This window comes from Pipistrellus hanaki (assembly GCF_964339955.1).
Source record: "Pipistrellus hanaki genome assembly, chromosome: 7".
In the NCBI taxonomy this organism is placed as follows: domain Eukaryota; kingdom Metazoa; phylum Chordata; class Mammalia; order Chiroptera; family Vespertilionidae; genus Pipistrellus; species Pipistrellus hanaki.
In genome coordinates, this window is record NC_140509.1 from 40,556,434 (window position 1) to 40,578,572 (window position 22,139).

The following is a 22,139-nucleotide window of genomic DNA, read 5'->3' on the forward strand; positions in this document are numbered from 1 at the left end:
AGATGAGGGCAGCCATACTCATCAGACAATCACATAAGACATACTTTACCAATATGCAGATACGTGAAGTAAATGGGAAAAGTAATTTCTTGTTATTCAATGTATCCAGTTCCTGAGTTCACGTAGTAAGTTACCTGTATACATATCAACAAAGAGATAAACACGAGATCTGTTCTCTGGAAGTTATCAGCTATATATTGGCAAAAAGGTCTAATACTGGTTTAAATTTTTTTAGACTAGTCATCATTCTAAGAAATTTGATAGAAACATTAGGTAATCTCAGTTGGTTATAAGAATAGTTTCTGGAGGAATGACAATGTGAGAAACCTCAAAGTAGAATTTAAACTCTAGCCCTTTATTCCCGTTAGACCACAATGCATTGAAAAGATTTAAATTAATTTTACAAAAAGTCTCTTTAATACTTAATGACTGAGATTTCTTTTTAAGTATAAAGATTTAATCAGTTGATAAATCACTTATAGACAATATATAGATTCTAACACAGAATAATAAAATTATAAACAGCAAGGCATATAAGAATAGATAACTAGAATTAGTATTTAAAAAACCATTTTCATTGGAAATTACATCCTACATACAGGTGTTATTCCAAGAAGTTTCATTCCATTGGCTAGGACAGAACGGACAGCTTTGAAAAGATGAAGTCTGGCCTACAAAAATAAATCAAAGAATGATTAAATGTTCAATAATAGGCTAAGTATAAAGTGAATAAGAATGTTTTTAAGAATAAATTTAGCCGAAACTGGTTTGGCTCATTGCAGGGGTCCTCAAACTTTTTAAAGTGGGGGCCAGATCACGGTCCCTCAGAGAGCTGGAGGGCCGGACTATATGAACTACTAATTCCTACTGTAACACCTCGGCTGCGCTCACTGCCCAAAAAACCTGGCGGGCAGGATCAGACTCCCCTGGGGGCTGCATGTGGCCCACGGACCGTAGTTTGAAGACCCCTGGAATAGAGCATCGGCCTAGGGACTGAAGGATCCCAGGTTCGATTCCGGTGAAGGGCATGTACCCTGGTTGCGGGCACGTCCCCAGTAGGGGGTGTGCAAGAGGCAGCTGATTGATGACTCTTCCATCGATGTTTCTAACTCTCTCCCTTTCTCTGTGTAAAAAAATCAATAAAAATATATTTAAAAAAAAGATAAATTTAGCTTTCTTCTAAGTACAAACAACATCTTAAAAGTGCCCTGGGGTTTGCTATAGGCAAGGGAATACAAATTCCTAGAATCTCTAACAGTAACACTGGTACCCAAGGGTTGGGGAGTGAGTGACAGTACCATCATACAGCACAGATTCAGATAAGGGAACCAATCACTGTAACACTTCATGTAGGAAAATGTACTTCATAGTTCAGTATGTTGCAAAGTACATAAATGTTGATTGTTACAAATCAATTCTAATTATTACCTTAAGTACATTGCTGTAGTTGAACAACTGGGTATTATTTTAGAAACATTTGCAAGACTGACTGAGTAATATTAGTCTGGGGATGCTAGACATTACACACAAAACACTGTGTAACATACCCCAGCCACTTCAGGAGGACTCTGTTTTATGGGCAGTGTTCTGTGTGCCACAGCTGCAAGGTGACTGAAAAGAGAAATCATGATCAGGACCAGTAGCAATTTCCTGTTGTAACATAGAAGCCTGGTATCTAAAATACAACCATTAAGATTTTTCAAAAGTTCAAAAGTTGAAGGCCCTGGCTAGGTAGTTTAGTTGGTTAGAGCATCATTCCTAGATGCCAAGATTGTGGGAAACAACCGATGAATGTATAAATAAGTGTAACAACAAATCCATCTCCGCCCCCTCCCTCTCTTTGGGGAAAAAAAAAGATTATTTCATTATTAGTTTTACAAATATAGGAGATTCCTTTCTAGTGAGTTTTTCCTCATTGGGCTTCCTTTAAGATGATCTGGCCTTTTCATCTCTGTATGGTGAAGAGGTCAGGTAGAGACTAATTATCAGTCCACTCTGCACACATACTGGCCACTCATCTTTAAAACATTTTTTTCTATTTAGGTAAGGCAGCAATTACAACAGTGTGCCAGAGAAATGATGCTTATGACATTTGTTTCATTGATTAAGTGGCATTTAATAAGACTTTTTGGCTTTTTCGTATCTATCTGCCTAAGTGGATTTTAAAGGAAAGATTTATTTAAATCTAGGGAAGTAAAAATAAAAAGCATAATTAAGAGAACAGTCCCAATAAATCTTTGGTTTCAGTAAGTCTTGAATAAAAGCAAATATTTCTTAAATAGCTTTTACGGGGAGACATAGTTATCACTCAGAAGACAGAATCAAATAGTCACGTTTCTAAAATAGCTACTATGAAATGCCTATCAAAGTGTCACTGACTTGCTTCTCAATTCATTCTTGCCCTCTAGCTGACTGATATTTCTATGCCTCTGCTTAAAACCTTTTTGTGGACCCTGCTGCCCTGAAAAGATGAAATGCCTAGTACAGTGGTCAGCAAACTCATTAGTCAACAGAGCCAAATATCAACAGTATGATGATTGAAATTTCTTTTGAGAGGCAAATTTTTTAAACTTAAACTATATAGGTAGGTACATTGTTATTAACTTAATTAAGGTACTCCTAAGCTGGCCTTTGCTAAAAACGCAAGGGGCCAAAGAGCCGCATGTGGCTCGTGAGCCGCAGTTTGCTGACCACTGGCCTAGTACATGGCAGAAATGCTTCATTGGATCTTGCCCGGGAATATGCTGATCATGTTCCTTTAATGATTATATTCTTGCAAGCTCTGGGCTTTCTCTTCTCCCTCTGCCACTTTGTTTCTCCTAGTTAATGTCTCCTCCTTTCCTCTGGAAAGCCCTCTCTGATCCCTCAAGGCTGGGCTGAGTGCCCTGACATTTGCTCTCACATCCACTCTATCCTAACACATACCTACACACTGTTCTGTAACCTCCTATGAGACTGCTGTTTCCTGTTCACTTGACTGAGTGACCAGATGAACATTGATTGCTAATTTGCAAAGATGAGGCAAGAATTCCTGTAACTTAAAGCACACAATATTTTTAGGCCAAAGGATTTATTTATAGGAACACTTCAGATGAAGGAAAGGTCCCTTATCAGATCAGGCCTCAGCTGTCTGGTTACACCTGAAAAATAGCAAGATTATAAAAATACCTTAGAGTTAGAAGGTAGCTGACAATGTGCCTGGGTTGAAGGTCCTGAGATGATTTATAAAGCACTTCGTCAAACCTAAAAGAAAGATGACAGGAGCAACTGTCAGTGGAAGACTGTGCACATGTTACAATAAGCTAAGATGTTAAGACAGAGATCCAAGATGTAAGGTTGATTTGACATCACTAAGTGTAGGAAGTATTATATATGAAAAAAGACCGGTGTACAGTTGAAGGTAAAGGCACATTTTTCTCTCACAAATTTCTAGATGGCAGATACTTTCTAAATCATCTTTTTATTCCTTAGGCCTTCTTCAGCACAAGAACTCAAACCATGGCTGTTAAATTGAATGTAAAAGCTGCTTAGTGATGTTTAGGGACATAATCTAGAAACTAGCAAACATAGCCTACCCTCAATATAAAAAATCCAAGTTGGCTTATATTTCCTCACAAATTAGCCAAATATGAGTAAACTAGCTCCTTTTGATCCCAGGAAAGAATCACCGCTGTGTGGCAATCAGACAAAACTGCCTTGTTATCCATCTGCATCCCTTCTGGAGACTAAGCTCTCCTCACAAGGCTGGTTTCCCAGTGATGGTGGAGAACTCAAAAGTGCAGTCTCCGCCCGTATGAGGGCATTAGATGCATATTTGAAACTGTGACTTGAAACCAAGAGGCAAATGGAAGACTCTGGGAAGCTGTGTAAAGGCAGGGATTTTCCTTTTCTTATTATGCAGGGTGAGAAGATGATCTTTTAAAAAATTACACAGTTATGCTTTTACCAGGGTTCACATTCTCATACTACCTAAAGGGTGTTTGGTGCTTAGGCTAATTCAGTGGTAGTAATATTTTTAAGACCTAACAACCATTCGTATGCTCTCTGTGTGCCCTTAAAAGGCAGACAATCATTTTTTAATCTACCTTGAGGAAAATGCTGACTAGAGGCAAGAGCTAGTTATTGGCCTGTTCACTCCAATGGCTTGCAAAGCACCAACAATCATTTTGTAACTGGACCCACAAGTCAGGCCCTCTTTTTATCTCTGCAAGATAGGTCCTCTGTTTTCCCCTAATGAAACTATATTAACCCACCCATTCCCTTGTAGCGATGGGCTGCTTAATGTTTAAACAGTAGGGCTTAGCAAGACTGTGACCAGTACCTGGATTAACAATTTGTGATCTACTGGTCAAACAACCATTTCAGGAAAACCACAAATAACATCTCAATTCAATGTTTCTGCTTCTTCAGAGAAAGGAATGGTCACGAGGCAATAATTTACAAGCTTTGCAGAAAACGATGGAGATTCAATATCACCCATGACCCATGTGCCCTCTCACAGAATCTTAGAATCTACTCCTTGAGCCGAAACCAGTTTGGCTCAGTGGTAGAGCGTCGGTCTGCGGACTGAAAGGTCCCAGGTTCGATTCCGGTCAAGAGCATGTACATTGGTTGCGGGCACATCCCCAATAGGGGGTGTGCAAGAGGCAGCTGGTCGATGTTTCTCTCTCATTGACGTTTCTAGCTCTCTATCTCTTTCCCTTCCTCCTCTCTGTAAAATATCAATAAAATATATTAAAAAAAAAATCCTTAACCTTGTCCATCGGTAAGATGGATTTGAGGCATTCTTAGGTCTCATATCTTGGTTGGCTCCTCAATCAATAAATTCCAAATGCTGAGGTTTGAGTTTTGGCTTTTCGAAGCATAGGACATAGGAACCTGAGTTCAGAACAGTTTCACTAAGTAGAAGTTGACTCAATAATACTTGAAAACCATACCTGAGCAGATGCTGGAGAATTGAAACAGACTGTGGTTCTTGTAAACAAGCAGTGTTGAAGTCATTCAGATAACCACATCCAAAAGTCTCTTCCAAACTGTTATCAAAAGTGTGAAAACAACAAAGGATTAAACAAGGCATCGAAGGACACATAATTGCAAGTGATGAACCATGTCATAATACAGTCTTGCTCTCCTTAATATAGTCATGCCGCATAATGCTGGTCAACCATGGATGGAGTATAGGATGGTGTTCCCATTAGATTATGATGAAGCTGAAAAATTCCTATCACTTTTTTATACTGTAGCTGTCATAACACTATAGTACAATGCGCTACACAAATACCATTGCGTGACATTTGCCTACAGCAGTGTTTCCCAAACTTTTGACATATGTGTACCCCTTCTATAATTTTCGTAACGCTGAGTATGCCTTGTACTCATGAGAACATAGAATTAGGCGCAGCTAAGACAGTGCAGAGCATATCCCCACCAAACTCCGGTGCAACACGTACCCCCACCAAACTCTTCCTGTACCCCTGGGGGTATGCGTACCACACTTTGGGAAACATTGGCCTACAGTGTTCCGTACAGTAACATGCTGTATAGATTTGTAGTCTATGAGCTGTAGGAAAAGAGAATCTATTACCCCAAAATATGTCTATTTGGCATAAGTATTATTTAGGCTGGTTAATTTTAAGAGACAGTAGATACGAAAGGGAGAAGCTCTGAAAATCAAGTAGAAGTTACACTTTGTGTAAGAGAATCTCCATTTGTTAAGGGTGTCTCCCTGCGGTACCGTGAAAAATGAAGATGACCTTATTTCTAGAAACTCTTATCAATGCAGAAGATTATGACTTAAATCTGTATAACAATCTCACCCTTGATTTTAACTGTGCTCTTCCTGGTAACCTTCCATAACGGACCACTCTCACCCCCAACATCTCCTTTTATCTTCAACTGAAGATGGTATTTTAAGGTGGTGGCTGCAGACATTTTGGCAAGTATCCCAGTTTTCCTGGGTCTCTTCCATGTATACTGGAAGCATACACATTATTAAGCTTTAGTTTTTCTCCTGTTAATCTGTCTTTTATTATAGGAGTATATCAGTCAGGAACCCAGAAGAAAGGGTGCAGGGAAATTATTTTTGTTCCCCTACAAAGCTATATAGCATACAGCCTACTTGTGTGTAGCAGGTTATACCATCTAGATTTATGAAAATGCACTCTGTGATGTGTGCACAACCATGAAATCGCCTAAGAATGCATTTCTCAGTCATGCTCCACTTAGTGACAGGATCTGTCTTTAAAACTAAGTTCAACCTGATGCTTCAATTTTTAAAAAAATTTTATTTTTATTTTTATATTTTTAGAGAGAGGGATAAAGGAGAGACACACAGAGAGAAAATAACATTGGTCAAATTCACAACCTGGGCTCTGTGCCTGATGGAACTGAACTTTTGGTGTAAGCAGAGCCACACCAGCCAGAGCTTGATGCCCCAATTTTTTTAATCTGTATCTTTATCTGAAAACGTATATTCTTTTGGTAGGATGACTGTAAATACTAAATAAAGTAATATGCATAAAAGCATTTCCTACATAGGTGCCTAATAAATATTCTATAATCCCTACAAGAAAACAACATAACATGTAGGCTGTCCACTGTACTCTAATTAGATTTGAATATGAGATATCAGAGAAGCCCGGAAAATAGGGCCTTTGGTCTTAGGATTGCAGCAGTCAAACCCCACCCTGGGAAGGGCAGAGCGGCCCACAGTTTCCCTGCAGCCTCTTCTCACCTGTGGAGGCGGGCGTGCGTGTACTGCAGGAAGACACCTGTGTCCCCACGACTCTGGAACACACGATCCCAGCTGAACTGATAGTCAGCTAAGAGTAAACCTCTGAAGTCCTAAAATGACAGAGAAATCTTCAGTGCTGGGATTCGTTCTATTACCACACAAAGGGTCTCAGGAAGCTGTCTAACAGACCTGAATAATGAGTGCTGCCAGCCCGACCCTCTCTGCCGTCTCCTGTGGGTTCTCCAGTTCTTTGGTGGCTGAAACAGACAAAGGTGGTATTGTTAACCTGCACGAATCTACAGAGTCAGACTGAAGTGGAGATAAAATCTGCCAAAAATGGATGCTGGTAGTATCAAGAACAAACAGGTGTACAGTGGGCAATTTACTTTTCTAATTTGGGTTTACTTTCCTTTGATAATGACAATTCCCCTGCATTCATTAAAAGGGAAAATACTCCTTTTTTGTGTTTATTTTTTAAATAAATATCTCTTATAAAAAAATATCCTTCTAAGACAATAGATAGAGCTGGCACTTATTTTTCCAAGGGTGACGGTTAAAGCCATAAGGATTTGTGACTAATTTAAAATTATATAACAGGAACTTCACAGAACTACTACCAACAATGAAATGATAATATGAAGCTATCCATGAAGAGAGGCCACTGTAATATCAAATCAGATTACTGACTGAACAATACTTGCCGAGACCGGTTTGGCTCAATGGATAGAGCGTCGGCTTGGGGACTGAAAGGTCCCGGGTTCGATTCCGGTCAAGGGCATGTACCTTGGTTGCGGGCATATCCCCAGTAGGGGGTGTGCAAGAGGCAGCTGGTCGATGACTCTCTCTCTCATCGATGTTTCTAGCTCTCTATCTCTCTCCCTTCCTCTCTGTACAAAATAATAAAATATATTTAAAAAAACACACAAAACAATACTTGAGCAGTAAGTCTGACAATTCCGGCAACTTTAATTAGTGAAAGCTGTTTTTTAAATAAGATTAGTGAAAGTTCAATGAGGAATGGTAATAATAAATCACACTGCACAGAAGTCCTGCAAAATATAAAAGTGGTACATAGGCTAAGATCCTTCTTTTAAACAGCTGCATAGCATTCCACGGTATAAATGTACCACAGCTTTTTTATCCACTCATCTACTGATGGGCACTAAGGCTGTTTCCACATCTTAGCTATTATAAACTGTGCTACTATAAACACAGGGAAGCATATGTTCTTTCTGATTGGTGTTTTGGGTTTCTTAGGATATATTCCTAGAAGTGAGATCACTGGGCCAAATGGCAGTTCCATATTTAATTTTTTAAGGGAAACCTATACTGTTTTTCACCTTTGCTGCACCAGTCTGCATTCCCACCAGGAGTATTCTTGCCAGCACATTTGTTGATTTGTTGATGGTAGCCAGAGGTAGGTAGGTGGGTGGGATGAGATTAAAGAATAATTTTTATGCATATATCCATAACCCATGGACACAGATAATAGGATGGTGAAGGCCTGGGTGGGAGGTGGGAGCAGGCTAGAAGATGTCAATGAGGGGGAAAAAGGAGACATATGTAATACTTTCAACAATAAAGATTAAAAAAAAAAAGGCAGATAAGTTATGACTATAACAAAAAAGTGAATTCACTCTTAATAGAAGCCATGTTCTGTAGCATCCTTAATCGAATCTCATTTAAGACATCTTCCAGAAAAGTAACATCTCCTCTTCGAGTCTTCATTCCCTGCACCACTCCGAAGGGCACATGTTGGCACCTGAAATGGAGTGAGCATTTAGTTAGCTGAAAACTAAAAACTAGCTGGTTACCAAAGTATAGAATAAAACCACTTTAAAGAGTAGTCTGAATTTCAACTCTCATAATGAGGTTTAAAAAAATTAATAGATTGAAACATGATGTTACTATTGTATGCCACAGATGTTAAACACACAGCATTATTTAGAGATAATCACTAGCATAGTTGCCTTTATGAAAAACAGGAGAGGGGGTTAAAGAATTTTGAAAATCAACCCTAGCTGGTTTTGCTCAGAGGATAGAGCATCAGCTTACAGACTGAAGGGTCCGGGTTTGATGCCAGTCAAGGGCACATGCCCAGGTTATGGGCTTGATCGCCAGTAGGGGCAGTCAATCAATGGTTCATTTTTATCATCGATGGTTTTTTTCTCTCTCTCCCTCTAAAATCAATAAAGACATATTAAAAAAAGACATTTTAAAATCAAGCCACTGAGAGCAGATATCTAATAAAAACATTTATTAAATGTTTATATAAGCTACTTATTAATACAGCCAGGCATAAATTAACACACATAAAAATATCTGCTCTCCCACACTAACACCTTAAAACTTAGAAATTTCAATGAAAATTTTTAAGAACTTGGCACATTTTTGGATTTGGCTGACCTAACAATGATTCTGAGGCAGGTAGTTAACAGCCATGCACACATTACCTTTTTGCCCAGTCATAGCCCATGATCTGCAGCATTTGGAACACTTGCTGAAAATGCTTTTTTTGTCCTTTATCTGTCTTTGGGGGGGAAAAAGTATTTAAAATAAAAGAACAATGATAATTTACAAAAATATGCTGGACATGAATTAAAATATTTGAGTTCTGACAGACTACAGTCATTGTTAATTGATAAGTTTTAAATAAACACATAAAGAAGAAGCCACCAGAAGACCGTCTTAGGTGAGTGTTCTAGATGAGAAGGAAGAGCAAGCTGCTACACTGTAAGGAGGAAACTCAAGCTTTAATATTCTGAATCTTCTATTTAAATTCCTTCTCTCCCAGCTGTTATGATCTTTATCTCAAAGAACAACAAAGCTAAGCTCTAAAACGATATTTAATAGCAACTTTTTTTCTTAGGGGAAAGGAGTTTACATGGAAGTGAAGGAAAGGGAAGAAGAGACTAAATACTACTCAGCCACAAATGGAACAGATACAAACAAGAGATTGGTGGATCTCAAGGGCATTCCGAAGGTTGAGTAAAAACAAGCCAAACTCAAAAGGTCACGTACTGTGAATGCATTTATATAACATTTGTACAATGACAAAACTGTAGTAATGAAGAACAGAGAAGTGGTTGCCAAGGGTTAGGGTTGGGGAGGTATGGTTATTAAGTGGTTACCACGAGGGATTTTGTTTTGTGATGGAACAGTTTTGCATCCTAAATGTGGTGATGGTTATGTGCATCTACATATGTGATAAAATTTCATAAAAACACACCACATAAAAACATTCAGGCCCATGCACCAGTAATGTAAAAATTGGCAAAATTTAATTAAAGTCTCTTCCAATGTTGCTTTTTTGGTATGGACATAGCATTATGGTTATGTAAGATACTATTGTTGGGGAAGGCTAGGTAGAGGGCATATGAAAACACTATCTTATTTTAAAACTTCTTGTGAGTCTTAAAATATTTAAAATAGAAAGTTATTTTTAAAAGTGTATGACAGAAGCCGAAACCGGTTTGGCTCAGTCGATAGAGTGTCGGCCTGCCGACTAGAAGGTCCCGGGTTCGATTCCGGTCAAGGGCATGTACCTTGGTTGCGGGCACATCCCCAGTAGGGGGGTGCAGGAGGCAGCTGATCGATGTCTCTCTCCCATCGATGTTTCTGGCTCTCTCTCGCTCTTCCTCTCTGTAAAAAATCAATGAAATATATTTTTTTAAAAAGTGTATGATAGTGACCTGTACATATTCATTTCACATAACCATTTTCCTGATTTAGATAATTAATTTTGTTTTACTATGAAACAATGTGAACTTTTTAATTTTTATGTGTTTTTTTTTTTTTAAACATTGTGGTTGCCACCTTAATCACACTTAGTACCAAATTCTTTAAAAAAAAAAAAAAAATTTTATTGATATTTTACAGAGAGGAAGGGAGAGACATAGAGAGCCAGAAATGTTGATGAGAGAGAAACACTGACCAGCCGCCTCCTGCACACCCCCTGCCAGGGATGTGCCCGCAACCAACATACATGCCCTTGACTGGAATCGAACCCGGGACCTTTCAGTCCACAGACCGATGCTCTATCACTGAGCCAAACCGGTTTCGGCAGTACCAAATTCTTTCTACAGTTTGACAACATTATTTTTCCATAATTTTCAACATGGCATAAATTTTCAACCCAATTTCTATCTTTGCAATTTTTATGAGGTAGGGATCATAACCTTTTGTTCTTTACTGTGATTACTTACCACATAAATCATTGAATCAAAATTATACTTGTCCATTCGATCTATAGCAGCTGCAAGATCTCTGAAAAAAAAGGGCCGTAAGTTAAGAGTTACTAAGCAGATATGAGAAATAATTTGTTTACCTATTTAATAGTAATAAAGCTTTTCTAAATAAGAACTCCTGATATCCCACAGGCTGGGGTATATTACCCCTGCTTATATAAGCCCAATATCATATTTTGAGATGCCAAGTAAAAAATAATAAAAATAGCTTTAGGAAAAGCAATAATAATAAGTGTGCTATGAAAAGATAAAAACCATAAATGAGTAAGACTCTGGAACAAGTTGTAATAACAACTAAATTAGCTCTAGGTATGTTCTTGCCTCTGTCAAATATTGAGCATAGTGGTTTGGGTCAACTTCTGGGTTCTCTATTCTATTCCATTGGTCTACATGTCTGCTCTTGTGCCAGTACCAGGCAGTCTTGAGAACAGTGGCTTTGTAATATCTGGTATTGAGTTCCATCCTCCTTTGTTCTTCTTTCTCAGGACCAGTGGCCCGGTGTACGAAATATAAGAACGGCGGGGGCCTCAGCACGGCTTGCACCCTCCCGAATCTGGGACCCCTTGAAGGATGTCCTACTGCCGGTTTACAGGCATTGGGCCTAAACTGGCAGTTGGACACCCATCTCGCAATTCGTGACTGCTGGTTCCTAACCACTCACCTACCTGCCTGCTTGACTGCCCCTAACCACTCTGCCTGCCGACCTGCTTGCCCTCCGCCACCAGCTTGCTCACCTCCAAATGCCCTCCCTGGAACCTTGACCATCCCCAACTGCCCCACGTGCCAGCGTGCTTGCTCCCAACTGCCCACCCCCCCACCAGCCTGCTTGCCCATAACTGCACCCTGCTGGCATGCTCACTCCAAACTGCCTCCCTGCTATTCTGATCACTCCCAATTGACCCCTACTGACGGTCTGCTTGCTCCCAACTGGCCCCCATGGTGGTCTGCTCACCCCCAACTGCCCCCCCTCACCCCTCCCGCTGGCCTGATCACCCACAACTGCTGTCCCATCCTGGCCTAATCACCCACAACTGCCCTCTCCTCTTGGCCTCTGACTACCTCTACCTTGAGCCCGCCACCATGGCTTTGTTCAGAACATCCGGAAGGTCTCCCAGACTTATTAGCATATTACCCTTTTGTTAGTATAGATAGAAGCCTGGTGCATGGGTGGGGGCCAGCTGGTTTGCCCTGAAGGGTGTCTTGAAATAGGGTGGGGCTTCCTTTGGGGTGTGGGGTGGCGTGGGCAAGGGGCCTGTGGTGGTTTGCAGGCTGGCCATGCTCCCATGGGCTGAGGGTCCCCCACTTGGGGGGCGTGGCCAGCCTGGGTGAGGGGCTGAAGTCCATTTTCAGGCTAATCACACCTCCTTCATGGTGGGAGTCCCCACTGGGGGCCTGGACAGCCTGGGTGAGGGGCTGATGGCTGTTTGCAGGCTGGCCAAACCCCCAGTGGGGACCCTCACCCATGGAGGGCCGTTTTCAGGCTGGACACGCCCCCTAGCAACCCAAGCTACCAGCCCCTTCTTCAGCCACGGTGAGATCTGGCTGGAAACCTGGGTCACCCCTAGGTTCCCAGCCCCTCCTTTAGTAGCTGCCAGGGCGGGTGGGAGGCTTGGCTACCTCCATCTCCGGGGTCAACCCAAGCCTCCTGCTTGCTCCAGCTCCGTGGTCACCACCATGTTTGTTGGGTTAATTTACATAATCACTCCTGATTGGCTGGTGGGTGTAGCAGAGTGATGGTCAATTTGCATGTTTCTCATTTATTAGTGTAGATAGTTGACATAGTAGTTAAACAGATATATTCTAGCTACTCCTCTATTAGTATGATCAAGGGGTTTCAAAGTCTTGGATCAGTCATAAGTAATATTTTCTAAAGCATTTTAAAAGATCATAATGTACTTTAATAAAAGTTCTATTTAACTCTCTCATCTCTGATTAACTAGAAAAGACCCAGTTTATAGGTTATATAAAATAATAAAAAATAAACCATAAACTATGAAATTTCAAGTCAAGATGATAAAAATCTTGAAATTTAAAATTAAAATGATTTTTGATAATATATGGTACTGGGGGAGGACTTAAAAAGTTTCTAGATCTTTTGAAATGTTAGGATTATCAAAATATCATTAGTACTCACCTCATAATCTATAATAATAAAGGCGTAATATGCTAATTAGATTGGACAGCTGAACAACCTTCCGGATGAAGCCAGGACTGCAAGGGCCGACCAAGGCAAAGATGCAGTGACTGAGAGGGCCGAGCCCCTTGCATGAATTTCATGCATTGGGCCTCTAGTCCTATGTAATAAAAAGCCCAATATGCAAATTGTTCCCTCAACCAGGAGTTCGACTAGGGGGCAGAGTTGGCGGTGGTGGCAGGCAGCTGGGGGAAGGAAGGCACCCTGGCTGGTAGCCGGTAGCCACTAGGAACCCTACCTGTGCATGAATTTCCTGCACCAGATTCAGGGCAGTTTCATGTCATGGAACTTCCATCTGAGTGGACACAATTCTTATAACCATTGCTCATAGGTCTCTTTTGTAATCAATAGTTAGCTGGCACAAAATTTTTTTTTCTACTACAGGCAGTCCTCAGGTTAAGTTAGAATCGACGTATGTCATTTCATGGTTATGTCGCCATCTCCCATTTATTTATTAAAAAAAAAAGTTCCATCATTTCAACGTATGTACATATGTGCTTTATGTTTTTTATTACTTATAATAAAGTAAGTAAAGGTCAGGAATTGTTCTTTTAAAAAATTTTTTTTTTACTGTTTCACTTCATTACTGCTGTGTATGTGCTCCATGTGAGGAACGTAGGTGCTTATGTAGGTGGGTTCCAACTTAACGGCAAAAATCGCATTATGTTACGCCGTAGGAATGGATCTCTGACGGAACCCGAGGACCTACTGTTTATATTTTTGTACCTAGAAAAAGAAATGTACTTCTTAGATATATGAGTTCTTTTCATTTCCCACCCTCAACTGTATAGAATTGACAAAAAGACATTTCAAAAAGTAATAAAAAGTAGATTAATTTTCTGAAGGGCAGTAAGAGAGATTGGTGGCTGTTTAAAGTTGTTTGGAACAAAAGATAGTAGTTAAAAGAAAAAAAAATATCATTACTTTCACTATGCTTATGAGAGATTTGTGATATAATATAAAACTAGCCCAGGAGATACTAGAGCCTTTTGCCAGCAGTGCTTGAGTATGGCCACATGTACTTGTGTGGCTTTTTTATTTTCCTGTCTTTTCCTTCCTATTAGCTTTATCTCAGAAATAAGTGTGTTTGACAATCCAAGATCTTATTAACAGAGACTCCTTGTAGCACAGGAGTCAGCCATGGAGACAGAAGAAAAAAATGTTAAGTGACATGGCCTGTTTTACCACAATCAGAATAAGAACTGATTGTGAGGACACCAATGAGCTCATACAGCCACCTTTTAGCATACATTCCCTCCCACTATGCAATTGTAAAATATTTATAGTTGATTACGAGGAATCTCAATTTTATAGTTGGTAGAATAATGTGGAATTCTATGATATTTATTTGACAAATTGTAAGTAATTTTCAGTCACTTTTCTGATGACTTTTAACCTTTCGAGGCAATAAAACTAGCACTAAACAGAAACCCAAAAAGTATATTTTTAGTGATGAGAACAAGAGATTTAGAAACTAGCCTTTGGTAATAGTTTTGAGGATAACATAATTGTCTTAGCAGTAACTCTAGAACAAATAACATGAAGTCATATACACATTCTAATTCTAATGCTGATCTTCACATAAGACACAAACCTGGTTGCATAGAGAGATGTCCCATCACTACGCATCACAGTACAAATTGAGGAGGGGTCACCATTCCCAGAAAGATCCACTACAGCTGTTCCTTTCCTAGAAATGCAGAAAGGTAACTTGAAGCAACATAACAAAAATTAAGACCTTTAAAAGTATAATATCTATAACATTTTCTTTGTCAAACAAGAAGCTATTTTTATTACTTGGTAGCAATAAGTGGTATAACCAACAATAAAGAAAAATAAGATGTCATCTGACCATGAATCTATTACGAGTGGGTATAATCCAATGTAATAAAAGCCTAATATGCTAAGTGTCTGGTCATCCGGTCAGCCATTTAACCAATCAAAGTGTAATAGGCTAAGGCCCCTCAACCACTTGCTATGACATGCACTGACAACCAGGGGGCAGATGCTCTGACTGGTAGGTTAGCTTGCTGCGGGGGGTCTGGCCGATTGGGACTGAGCAAGATAGGCCAGACACGCCCTGGAGTCCTCCTGCGGTCCTCCCCAGCTGGCCAACCTCCCACGTCCTTCCTTGGCCCGCGTTATACACCAGTGGGGTCCCTCGGCCTGGCTTATGCTCACTCGCAATCCGGGCTGAGGGATCCTCCCACCCCGCCCGAGGGCGTGAATTTTATGCACCGGGCCTCTAGTGCAATTTATATTTAGTTATTTTGTAACTCCGGATAAGGTACTTCGATTATGTCATAAACATACCTTAAAAAAAATGAGATTACAAATATAGTTTAACTATAAAACATTTTTTCTCTAATTCCAGTTATTATAACATTAGATATTGGACTAGCTTTGAGATGCCATAAAGTACCCTTGAGTAATAAAACCTTGGGATTTTGTTATTGTCTTTCCTGCCTGAACAAAAATTAGAATCTAAAAATTTTCCTTAATGACATTGCTGAGGATTTTATTAAACACAGATTCCATGTCTTCTTTATAAAGATGAAAAAAGAAATAGCTCTTTGGTTCTATGAAAAGCGGCACTTCTAAGCAAATGGTTTGCTTTTACATTACAGATATCTGAGCTCCTATGACTGGTACTATTTTTCTTTTTGGTTGACAGGAAGCTCAAAGCTAAATTAGAAATCTACCTTAAGCCAGGAAACAGAATCCCAGTGTGTGTTACATGACGTACTAATATCACCTTGACTTTATATTATTTTCTGCTCCCACTTCCTGATTTCTTCCTGGTTTTACTCTTTCAAAAGCTTGTTGTATTATATCTATTTTCATGAGCTGCCTTAAGTCTTTTATTGAAGAGGATAGGGTTAAGTAAGAAGATATGAATTCTATAGCTTTTTTACAGTTATACTATTATCAGCCATTGTGACTTTAGGCAGGTCATGTGTACCTTCTGTTCTTGTTTGCTCATGTGCAAGCAGCAGATAATATCCTTTCTCCCAACCTTACCAGAATTATGTTATGGTAGCAAAAGACAGCATGTATAAAAATACTTTGAATAGTAAAAGCACTATTAAAAAAGTGACAGAAAGGGCTGCAAAGCACATTCTGTTGTCCTTACTGAGTGAATATATCAACACCAATTTCAAAAAAAGCACAAATAACCTTACTAAAGAATAGTAGCCTGATCATACATTGTTTTCTGCAGGAGTCCTTTACTGTCCAGCAACTTTAAGACTTCTTGAGATTTTTCACGATAAAATGATTCTCCTGAGTATTCATCAAAATGTACTCCTAGACGCTAAAAGGGTTCAGAAACACACAAACAAAAAAGAGTTACTTAAATGTCCTTCACCTTACCCTAAGACAAAATAGGATGCCCTACAGTCTGGCACACAGAACAAGTCACTCCTCTGCTCTAACCTTCTAAAGGCTCTTCCACCAGTCAAGTCCTCCCAACAGTACCATCCTGTCCAATATGGTAGTTTTAGGCACAGGAGGCTGTTGAAATTCCCATGAAATACAATTAAACGTTTAGTTTCTCAATGACATTACTCACACTGTAGCCACACAAGGCTAGTGGCTGCCATACTGGATAGCAAAGATACAGGAAATTTCCATCACCTCACGAAACCAGAGTGGACAGCCCTGGAAAACATCCCACATCACGTCCCACCCTATAACCTCTTCAATCTCTCCTCCTACAGTTTGCATCTTGTTTACTTACTCCACCCACATGGGCTTCTTTACAGAAACTCTCTTCAGTCCACCCATGCCTGAACTCTTCTTCCCTGCTTAATTTTCCTCCACATTACCATCTAACAGACTACGTGCTCTTATTTAATTCGCACTGCCTTTGTTTAATGCACTGTCTCAATGCTAGAATGTAAAGTCCATGAGAAAATTTATCTTTTTTATTCACTGTTGTATTTTTCCCATGCCCTAAATGTTAATTAAATGAACAAATTTATACCCATCGTTAAGAAAAATGGTGGGAAAGAAAGTGGAGGAATGATAGAGAAAAGAAAATCCTCCCTGAAATGAAGTATCATAATGTTAAGTTCAGTTCCTAGGCTGTAAGATTATTTCATAGCTCTAACTTTCAGTCCAAAGAACAAAATTTGAGTCCTAAATCCCAACTCAATGACAAATCTATTCTTAAAACATGACCTTAGGAAGAAATGTTGCTGCCTGGTGGTACCAGTCAAGAGCTGCATCACATCTCAAGAAAGCAGGAGAGTGGACAGGTACCTTGTAAATCCGGATGTACTCTTCTACGCTCAAGTCCCGAAATTTTTGCCATAGTGCAAGTGCTTGCATGTCACCTAGTTCCAATCGCTGGAAGAATTCATGTGCTGATTTGGCTACACTTTTGTCTTCCGCTGCTTCTTTATTAACTTGTACATAAACCTAAAAGCACAACAGCAATATATATTACTATTCACAGTTATCTTTAATAAGGAAAAGAAGAAATAAAACACAATTCTAAAAATTTTCATTTAAAGGTTATCCAACCGCCCTCATCACAGAGTGTAACCTTTTCTTTTTTTTTTGTCATGAGCCTTTAGTGAACCCTATGGACCTCTTCTCTAAATGCATAAAGTAAAACACATACATTTATAAAGGAAACAATTACAATGAAATAGTTATCCAAATATTTTTTTTTATTTAAGATATAGTAATAAAAGAAAATGCTAACTTTCTGATAGAGTTTAGTGAAAATGTGTAAATTTTTCTTCCCATCCAAGTTCATAGACCCTTACATTAAGAAAGCCTGGCTTAGACTAGAATAGCATGTCTTGTTTTTTGTTTTTTAAATTAATTAATTAATTATTTATTATTTTTTAAAATATATTTTATTGATTTTTTTTACAGAGAGGAAGGAAGAGAGATAGAGAGCCAGAAACGTCGAGGAGAGAGAAACATGGACCAGCTGCCTCTTGCACACCCCCTACTGGGGATGTGCCCACAACCAACGTACATGCCCCTGACCGGAATCGAACCTGGGACCCTTCAGTCCGCAGACTGACGCTCTACCACTGAGCCAAACCAGTTTCGGCTTATTTTTTTTATTTTTTAAAGTCAAATTGTTATTGCTACAACTTGGCTCAATCTGGCAAAGAAAAGGCCAAAGGATGATTTAGCAGTTATGAAATTATTTTTTAATTGTGCTCTAAATGCACAAAAGACCAGTAAAATAGGTGACCCAGGAAGACTTTTTGGACAGTTAGCTTAGCTTATTATACTCCAATGTGGGCTCCTGAGAACTGTGTAGAGCCCTCACCGCTGGAGTGCTTTTATACCATCTGCCTTGGCTGGTTCAGCTCTGTACCACCCAATGATAGGACTGAAGTTGGAAAGCTTGTTAAGGACTGGCAGTTCTAGGATTCTGTGTTCAGAACACAGTTTATTATTTTCCAGTCTCCAAAATGCAAGGTTAAGTATTGACATTATAGCTCAAGTAGTTTTGAAGTTATACATACAAACAATAAAGATTTTATTTACAAGTTGTAACTCACTTCCAGAGAGAAACAGGAATAAGTTACCTATCCCCATAATTTCCCCCCCAGAAAACTATTAAAGTAGCATGAAAGTAATAAAAATTGACTAAGTACCAAAAAAAAAACACACACACAAAAAAACAAAAAACGAGGCCTCTAAACTCTGACAGTAATATCATCAAAATACCATGCCAGCAGTATTTACATAAAAAAATGCTTTGATTGCTGGAGAATACTTTGGGAGAACCACAATGTGGCTTATTCCCAAGAGATACTACCACCATAAGGAACAGTGCATTAAACATCTGTCTCAAGGTAAAAATATCTTATCTTTCATAGATGGCTTGTGTTATTTACTAGAATCACAGAATTGAATGAATACATACCTAACTAAAAGTAAAAACTACCTTAATATAGTTTTCCTCTTTAAAGTATGTTGTGTAGAAAAGAGTTAATATAGCAGGTCTGAGACTGAAATCCTTAAAATGTCCTGTTTGCAAGGTTAGCCCCTGACGGACATCTAGGACCGTGGATTTGGGGAATGCTCTCACCAGCCTCGCTGATAAAGTGTCTCACTGTGCCTAAACTGTTTGTACAAACACTACAGTTTATGCTAAACACCTGCTTTCCTCTGGGAGTTTGAAGTTTTAGTGCACGCTACCTAGAGGGTACCTACATGATCTTCCAAAAGAAACGCTGGACACAGAACATCTAATGAGTTCCCCTGGTAGACATTATTTCACACATGCACTGTCACAACTGGTTGCAGAAGGAATTAAGTGCATCCTGTGTGACCCTACTAGGAAAGGACCCTGGGAAGCTTGGGCCTGGTTTCCTCCGGACTTCTCCCCGGGCCCTTTTCCCTTCGCAGATTTTGCTTTGCATGCTTTTGCTCTAATAAATAATTGCTATGAGTACAATTATATGCTGAGTCCTGTGAGTCCTCCTAGTGAATCACCAAACCTGGGAGATCTGACACACATATCATAAAAAATTAATTTCCATATGGTCCTATGAATAAGTCCAAATATTATTCAGTTAGAAAACATGACTTTGGTAAAGTATAGGCAACTGAGAGAGTCAATGTAAGACAGTAAATTGCAAACTTCTTGACTCTTGAATGACCTATCTACAATGACAACTGCTTAATACAGGCATACCTCAAGATTGCCTACAACTATGAAGAGTAATAAAGCAAAGTGCAATATAATGAAATATGCCTCTTGTCCAGCCTATAGGAGTAAAGACATATATATAGTTTATGATTCAAAATCAATCTCTCAAACATACAAACACAATTAATAAGCAAACATACACAAAATACCCTCATTTTCAAAAGAGGAAATATTTTATTCTTTTAAAATCTAGGACTCTAAACTCAAATAGCCAAACATTTAAAAACCTAATAAGCATTCAAACTACAGTAAGAATATATTTTTTAAAAACTTAATCAAAATATTTTTCCTTCCTTAAATTTTAAAATAGAAACAATTAAAACAAAACATAAAAACCCTTTCTGCCCGCCAGTGTGGCTCAGTGGCTGAGTGTCGAACTGTGAACCAGGAGGTCACAGTTCAATTTCTCGTCAGGGCCTGTGCTAGGGTTGGTAGCTTAATCCTCAGTGGGGGCATGCAGGAGTGGCCAATCAATGATTTTCTCATCATTGGTATTTCTATTTCTTCTTCTCCCTTCCTCAAAATAAGAGCAATGGTGAAGCAAAGAGACTTCCCAGAGAGTGGGAAGAATTGTTTACATTGAAGATGGGATATGGAATAGCAGAAACTGAGCAGACCCTGGGGTGACAAGAGGCACTCAGAGAAAAAGGTTCACGGCATCCCTAACACAGAGGCTGGAAGCTCATCACGCACGTAGAGCTGTGTGCCTGCAAGGCATTATGTAGGCTTACCAGGTGTACTGGTTAATAATATGGATTTTGTAATCAAAGAAAACACAATAATTTCAAGAGAAACATCAAAAGTGCTTTGTTCTAAGTATCATAATTTTTGTGTTGTAACAGTAAGTGGGAGACAGCTGTGCTCACCGCTACGCCACCAGCACGGCACTGCAATTGCAAATGAGATTGTGGGGTTATTTTTTTCATTTTCTCTCTGAGAGTTCATTATTGGTGCATAAAAATGCCATCAATGCTATAATTTTGTATTCTGCTACGTTGCTGAATTCATTTATTGAATCTAGGAGGTTTTTTTTTTATGGATTATTAGTGTTTTCTATGTATAATATCATGTCATCTGCAAATAATCATAGTTTTACTTTAGGCTCTTCATTTTCTCTGTGCTGCAAAGGAAGGAGAAAGAGAGCAGGTGGGTGTTCTAATGGATTTCTATCTTCTACTATCAACAGCAAGGTGGATGTATTTGACTTGCACTCTTTTGTCCATAAATAATGCTCCCCTATAAGACAAAAGAACACTTAATGAAAGCAAAGCCATTGTTCCTTGAGTTTTTAGTTATTCATAGGAACACTCTTGCCCGTTTCTTCCTTTTGTGGATCTATTAATTAGTCACCTCTAACATAGACCCATGATCTCCTTTCTATGAGTCTCAAAAGACAGGAAGCTGTATTAAACTACATAGAAAGAAACACATGTTTATGTTTCTATTGAATTTGAGAACAGATTTTACTAAAATATTTATGGCTGATGGTATATTTGTATTTCTTCTTGTGAGGCTCAGAAATAGCAGAGATAACAACTGAGACAATGAAAGGAAACACTTCCTTGGAGATTAATTAGATAGGAAGAGTTTTATTAATGAACTCCAGGATGGACTGATGACAGAGAAATGAGAGGACTAAATGAAGAATAGAAAGGAGTTCACATTGGACAAGAGTCAAGAAAAAGAGCTGATGCCGAAACCGGTTTGGCTCAATGGATAGAGCGTCGGCTTGACGACTGAAAGATCCTGGGTTCGATTCCGGTCAAGGGCATGTACCTTGGTTGCAGGCATATCCCCAGTGGGGGGTGTGCAAGAGGCAGCTGATCGATGACTCTCTCTCATCGATGTTTCTAACTCTCTATCTCTCTCCCTTCCTCTCTGTACAAAATCAATAAAATATATTAAAAAAGAAAAAAAAAAGAAAGAAAAAAGAAAAGGAGCTGAAAGAAATGAAAAAAGGTCATATAAAGTTAGAGAAAAACACACCTTCTTCCACACCAAAAGAAGAGCAAAAGGAGTATAATCTCATGTTTTTTAAGTCTAAATAAATTATAGTTTCGGGGCTCCAGTGGTGCAATCGGTTAGCGCGCGGTACTTATAAATAAATTATAGTTTCTACCATGAACAAAGCTCCAGTGTCTGGCTGGCGTGGTTCAGTGGTTGAGCATCAACCTATGAACCAGGAGGTCACAGTTGGATTGCTAGTCAGGGCATATGCCCGGGTTGTGAACTCAATCTCCAGTGTGGGGTTTGCAGGAGGCAGATGATCAATGATTC

The 22,139-nt window shown here is 39.2% G+C and overlaps 1 protein-coding gene across 1 annotated transcript in view; it reads right to left on the reverse strand.

Annotated features, from left to right (window-relative positions):
* Positions 1–340: 340 nt before the first annotated feature.
* RARS2 (arginyl-tRNA synthetase 2, mitochondrial) overlaps positions 341–22,139 on the reverse strand; it is a 56,402-nt gene continuing 34,603 nt past the window's right edge. Inside the window, exons 9-20 of the mRNA XM_084890746.1 lie at positions 17,438–17,596; positions 16,381–16,487; positions 14,769–14,864; positions 10,939–10,999; positions 9,187–9,263; positions 8,371–8,495; positions 6,923–6,990; positions 6,734–6,843; positions 4,938–5,033; positions 3,169–3,243; positions 1,548–1,611; positions 341–671 (exon numbers count right to left, since the gene is read on the reverse strand). Of these exons, the coding sequence (XP_084746872.1) occupies positions 585–671; positions 1,548–1,611; positions 3,169–3,243; positions 4,938–5,033; positions 6,734–6,843; positions 6,923–6,990; positions 8,371–8,495; positions 9,187–9,263; positions 10,939–10,999; positions 14,769–14,864; positions 16,381–16,487; positions 17,438–17,596 (1,125 nt within the window). The 3' untranslated portion in view covers positions 341–584. The remainder of the gene's footprint in view (positions 672–1,547; positions 1,612–3,168; positions 3,244–4,937; positions 5,034–6,733; positions 6,844–6,922; positions 6,991–8,370; positions 8,496–9,186; positions 9,264–10,938; positions 11,000–14,768; positions 14,865–16,380; positions 16,488–17,437; positions 17,597–22,139) is intronic.